The sequence below is a fragment of the Primulina tabacum genome, chromosome 7 (genome assembly GCF_025594145.1).
Source record: "Primulina tabacum isolate GXHZ01 chromosome 7, ASM2559414v2, whole genome shotgun sequence".
NCBI lineage: Eukaryota > Viridiplantae > Streptophyta > Magnoliopsida > Lamiales > Gesneriaceae > Primulina > Primulina tabacum.
Genome location: NC_134556.1, coordinates 42,253,152 through 42,259,151, shown reverse-complemented (window position 1 = coordinate 42,259,151; position 6,000 = coordinate 42,253,152). Strand labels below are relative to the sequence as shown.

General features: G+C 31.0%; 1 protein-coding gene across 1 annotated transcript; it reads right to left on the bottom strand.

Moving 5' to 3' along the window:
* Window positions 1-4,266: 4,266 nt before the first annotated feature.
* On the bottom strand, window positions 4,267-5,362 carry LOC142551058 (ethylene-responsive transcription factor TINY-like). The gene has a single exon (XM_075660100.1). It carries the CDS (start codon window positions 5,187-5,189, stop codon window positions 4,449-4,451), a length of 741 nt encoding a protein of 246 aa, XP_075516215.1. The 5' UTR covers window positions 5,190-5,362; the 3' UTR covers window positions 4,267-4,448.
* Between the last annotated feature and the right edge of the window lie 638 nt (window positions 5,363-6,000).

The following is a 6,000-nucleotide window of genomic DNA, read 5'->3' as shown; positions in this document are numbered from 1 at the left end:
AAACTTTTATACTATCTGGTTTGGAAAATTGTCAAATTAATATTGTTTAAAAATTCGAATTAGATATGTATAGAGACCAAAGTAGCTTCTAGTTTCATCATTCATGCCCTAACAAGGTACAATATAGTAGCTGTGTATTATGAAAAATATATAAGATGATTCATGTAATCTCAGGGATGACAATTAGTCATTTATTATATCCATCGTTGTAATCACATCATCATAGGGTATTCAAATTTTATCTAAATACATATATTCATCGGAGAATTATATATCTATAAATAATCCAAATATCTTATTACCACCTATAAATATATTTTTTTCAAATTAGAATTAATTCAAATAAGTAATGCATATATACCAAATTTTTGGAAGAACAATAAGAAAAAATATTAAATATAAAAATTAGCAAACTAAACGTCAAAGAAGAAATAACAAAATATTAAAATATTATATCCAATCACATTTATTCTACAAAAATAACATCAGCTCAATATTAATAATTTTATTCATATCATTCAACTATCATAACTCAACAAAAGCATATTAGAATTAACAAAAATAAATTTAGCTTTATAGTGATATATATTATAATTTAATCGAATATCTGGTTCGGGTATGAGCGAGATGCTACTAGACCTTGCTCCATCCCTGAACTCGAAAATCCTCATACCTGATTACCCAATTTTTTAATCGAGCCTAAAAAAATCCATTCATACCGTCCTCCGTCCCGTAACAATTTTGGAGGAAATTGTCATCCCTGTCATGTATTAATGTTAATAATTTTGTGATGTTATATCCTACCAAACATACCATTAAACAACGAGGTTAATATCCTTTTGAAGTTACCAGATATTAGAAATTTTTCAAAGACTATCGCCCTTTCTTTCTACCCTAATCTAAAACTAAATCATAAACAAATCACCACAAAACCCTAAGTTTTGAATAACCATCTTAATCATACCCTACTTACATATATAATTTAATTAATCGGAATCAATAATTCCATTATTAGTAGTGCCATTAAAAGCGAATCTTAACTGAATCATAAGGGGACGCACTAATAATTTCTTAATTAGGCACCTTACGTAGGATTTTTTGTTCTTATTAATTAACCCATTAATTAAATCGGATCATTTTTCTGGGTTGTTTTATGTTTTTACTCAGCTACGAGATTCCAATATTTTTATATGGAAAAAGATTACTTTTCTTTAACACGTGTAACTTTGAAGGCCTTTCATTTCATTACTGTTACGTAGACATCGATCTCATGTCTCCTTGATCATTTCTTTTTTTATATTAAATAATAATTTCCAATATATGCAGGCCATAAAATTGGTTTATATAGTTCTCGTTAAATCATATAACGGGGTAATTTTATGAGACACATCTCTTATCCGATTTAATTTATTTAAAAAAAATTATATCAAAATATTGATTTTTATGATAATTATGAATGTGTGAAAAAACATGATATCTATGGTATAAATAAAAGCTTTTGAAATTATTAATTCTTATTTTTTATTGTATTTTTCTTTTAAATATTTGTAATACAGTTTATTTCCTACATTCACCCCAATCGAGCAGCATATTGTACACCACGTTCTCAAAATTAACATATTTTATTTATTTCTTGCGATGTCCCCCCCCCCCCCCAACTTATTCTAATTAATGAAGCGATTTACGAATCCAAAGTCCATTTTTTCCCTTAAAAAATAATTATTAAAAGCATAATCCCATTTTAATTTAGTCATTATCAGTTGAGATCAATGTTCCACTGATTTATTTACACTAACCAAGATTGTCGGGGAATAATTAGTTGCTAGATTTGACTTTAAAAAAGGGAATTGGATAATAGTAGATAAAAAATTTATTTGACTACAGTTGATACGTTTTTTTTTTACTTAAAATTTACTAATAATTAATAATTATTAGTAATCATAAAAAGCATGCGATTAACATCATAATTAAAAATATACTAATTGTATGTTAATAGTAATTATTTGGCAAGGTTAGAAATGTCCAAAATTAGAATGTGATTCGATTGATTTATTATTAAATTACCCCAAAAAAAAAAAAAAAAAAACGTATCCGTTAATCCAATTATAGTAAAAGAACTTATTACTAGCTAAACTTTTAATGGCTGATATATAGGATTATTAAAAGGGAAAATGACCAAAATTTTAATTTTCATAACAAATCATATCAAAACACAACAAAATTTAGAAGTGGTAGGGAATTAAAATTTTCAGAAAAAAGTTGAAGATTATTTTTCTGAAAATAAGTATTGTGCGTCTGTTCAGAGAAGGTATTTAATTTTTTCAACGCAAATTCATTATAATATTGAGTAATGATAGCCCTGTATGGAGTTTTAGTTTAAATTAACTACAAAAGTAACCTTTATATTATTCTATCAGCCCGAAGTGGAATTAATTTTTTTTTTTTTTTTTAAAAAGGGGGAATCAAGCTTCATGGAGACGCATATTTGGTAAGCCTCCCTCCTGCAGTTTCCAATCATATCGAAATCATTTTCTTATTTTGGCATGTCCCTATTTGTTTTTGCAACTTAAATTTAATATTTATGATCAGTATATTTTAAATTTTCGAATAAAATACCAACTTTACTTTTTCCCCCAAAATGGTCAAGCATGGTGGCCGGTTGAGAATGTTTGGATTCAAACTACCCACACAAGCACGATATTTATTTATAAAATTTGAATTTTTATTTGAGTTAGTACAGATTAAGTATAATTTTATTTCACATTTACTAATTTATAACCCTTTTGCACTCAGTTTGAATTATTTAAAAATTAAACTTTTGTGAACATATATTTTATGCTTGTTTAGCTAAATATATTTATATCATAAGATTTAATCCGCCAAATGTTTGTGATTATATATTTATATTGTAATTTAGTTTGACAAACCAGTTACATTATTCTTCGATAAGCAATCGGTTGTTTTTCTCTTATTTATTTTTTGTTTTGGTTAGAATGGTTTTTTGGAATTTTCTTTATAGATTTGAATGATTAAATTGTCGAGAAAGAATAAAATATATAAATAATTGCGACAGTTTGATTTCTTAAAAGTATGAAATAAATCCAAAACGGATCGTTTCAAAAGTTATATGTTGGGGAAAAGGTTGATTTTATTTCAAAGATTTTGGTGTCTGATATGCGTTTGATTACATTTATGTGCATTCAGTTTGACCTTAAAGTTCTTTAAATTTTTATCAAATAATTATTTGTGGGGTTGATTTATAAAAAGTTAAAAGCTTGATTTTTTGTGACAAAATGAAAAGTTGCGGAGTCGAAAAATCCCAAATAATTATGAAAAAAAAATACATGCTGAAATCGGAAACATCTGATTATCTATATCTATACAGCTTAAAGGAATTCAAAACTCAGGGATATATGATGTAAATATACAAGATAAATGTACGCAAAAATTTGTATTTATTACACAAAATTAAGTGGTCTACCAAAATTAAAGTTAGATGTAAAATTTAAGAAATGTGTTCTTTTCCTTCCCAAAATGTTAAGCACGCTCCATTTTAAGTTTGTCTTTTCAACCCATTTTCATGAAATATTTACACAGAATAATACTTACAATGTTTGAATAATGTTCAGATATATATATATATATATATATATATATATATATATATATATATATATTAGTTTCTACTACTACCTTTTTTTATGACAATGTGACATGGCTTTGCTTTAGTTTATGGTTGAACTCGGGTTTCTTTATAAAAAAAATTAATTTTTTTTTTAAAAATTAATTTCAAAAATAAGGTTGATCGTGAGATTTTGCAAAATCAAGGCAAAACACTATCATCAATGACGGACACTGCAATATCATTTTGGTTTAATTTTGAAAACCCACCATATATCTTATTTTTTAAAATTAATTAAATAAAAAAAAACCGATCGAAGTCACGTAAATGTTAGATTGAAAGACGTTTATGACACTATATTATCGTTCATTGAGATCGCTGGGCATTTCCACGACTATTCTATGTTACAATAAAATTTAGTTTCGAGTGCAGTACATTTTGTCTGGGAGAATCTAGGTAGCCACTTTGGCTTTGCGTTATTAATTTGTGTGCTCGTATCCAGAAACTTGTGAAATCTCTGCCTCCTGGGTTGTTTTCCAAAATCCAAACCCTGGGGAATTATTAAAATATTTATTTAAATGAAGTTCGCATGTGTGTGTGTGTGTGTGTGTGTGTGTGTGTGTGTGGAGATACATTTATGAGCCTAACACTGTACAGTTTGAAGAGGGTTTTAACAGACATATACAGTTCGAGAAGAAGAACGAAATTGAAATTTCTTTGGCCCTTTTACTGAAAAATGCAAGGACTGATACCTAAACTCCTATAGTCAAACCACACAATTTCACAAAAAGATTAAACACAGAATAAAAAAAGCACACAGCGTACATCAATAATTCCACAACAAATATTCAAAACAGCCCGAAATCCCACCATCAGCATCGACCTCACCATCAACGCCGCCGACCCAAGGCGGAGGAGAATCCAACCACTCCTCCATCGCCGTGTTGTCGACGTACACAAAGTCACCCCTCAGGCCCAGGTTGTCGAAACACGACCCCAAACTCGGCAACTCGACAATCTGGCTCAGTTCTTCCGATGTTGTCGAAAGATCAATTGCAGAAGCCAGAGAAGAAAGCGAAGAAGATGATGACGAAGTTGTGCAAAAGGAGGAATAAGTACTCGAAGGAGAGGAGAGGACATCGAATTTGTCCATGGCCGCTGCCTTCGCCGCTGCGGCCTGCACGTCACGCGGGCTGAGGGAAACCGGACGCGGCAGAGCAGCTGCCAGTTCGGGGAAATTGAGAATGGCCGAGGCCCCTTTGATGCTCAACGCAGCCACGTCATGCGCACGCGCCGCCATTTCAGGCGTCGCGAAAGTACCCAACCATATTCGTGATTTCTTCCGTGGCTCCCGGATTTCGGACACCCATTTCCCCCAGTTCCGCATTCGAACTCCCCGGTAAACCGAGTGCTTGCTGCTGGAAGTACTGTTGCAGTCCCGGATTCTCTTGACTTTCTTGGCGGTTTCCGGAGACTGATCCTCCTTGGCGGCGGAGTTATCTGTGGAGAATGATAACAAAGGGGTGTTTTGATCATCAGTACACAAGATTCTTGAAATCGAATCCATTTTCAACCAATCTGCGAAATCTTGATCGTATATTAATATACACTAGTCTTTACAACAAAATCAACGCTGCATGAAAGCAGTTATATTTCCATCGTTGGAAAAGTACATGGAAAGATCAGAAGATTTGAGGAGAAAGGTGTATATATATATATATATATATATAGACACAAAGTGTGCAGTGATATGCAAAGTCGTGATAATTAAATAGCAATTTGGTAAACAAATATAAGAGAGGCGTTTGTTTTTTTGGTATAATTTCTTCATGACTGGTACATCACTTAAAACAAGAGTAGACCCCATCGTTGTGGTAAATCAGGTCTCTTTCCAAAATCCAATTTAGATATACCATACGTAACCCCTCATCGTTCAATTTCAACCCGTCCACACACGCACACACACAGACGCACACACACAGACGCACATCGTAAATCTTCTTCACTGCTCATTTATCCCCGGACATTGATGCATAAATTATCGCGTAAAAGGTGAGAACATGAAATGTGTCAAATCAATTAGCTAGGTTCTATTGAGATACTTGTTTCCAAATCACACTCATACTATATCATATTCCAAATGTATTATAATTATTGTGAAATCATATGACTTGTCAAATATATGAATCCAATCATAATCTTATGTGAATTGAGTTGGATACTACTTATGTCTACATGTTTTAATTTTTTAAGATTAACTCACAACTAAAAATTATTTTGTTTTAGATCATAATTAGTATTCGAACATGTATATCGATTCGTTTGATTCGTCCCATATAAAATTGTCTCATTCATATCCACACATATCATATATAAAA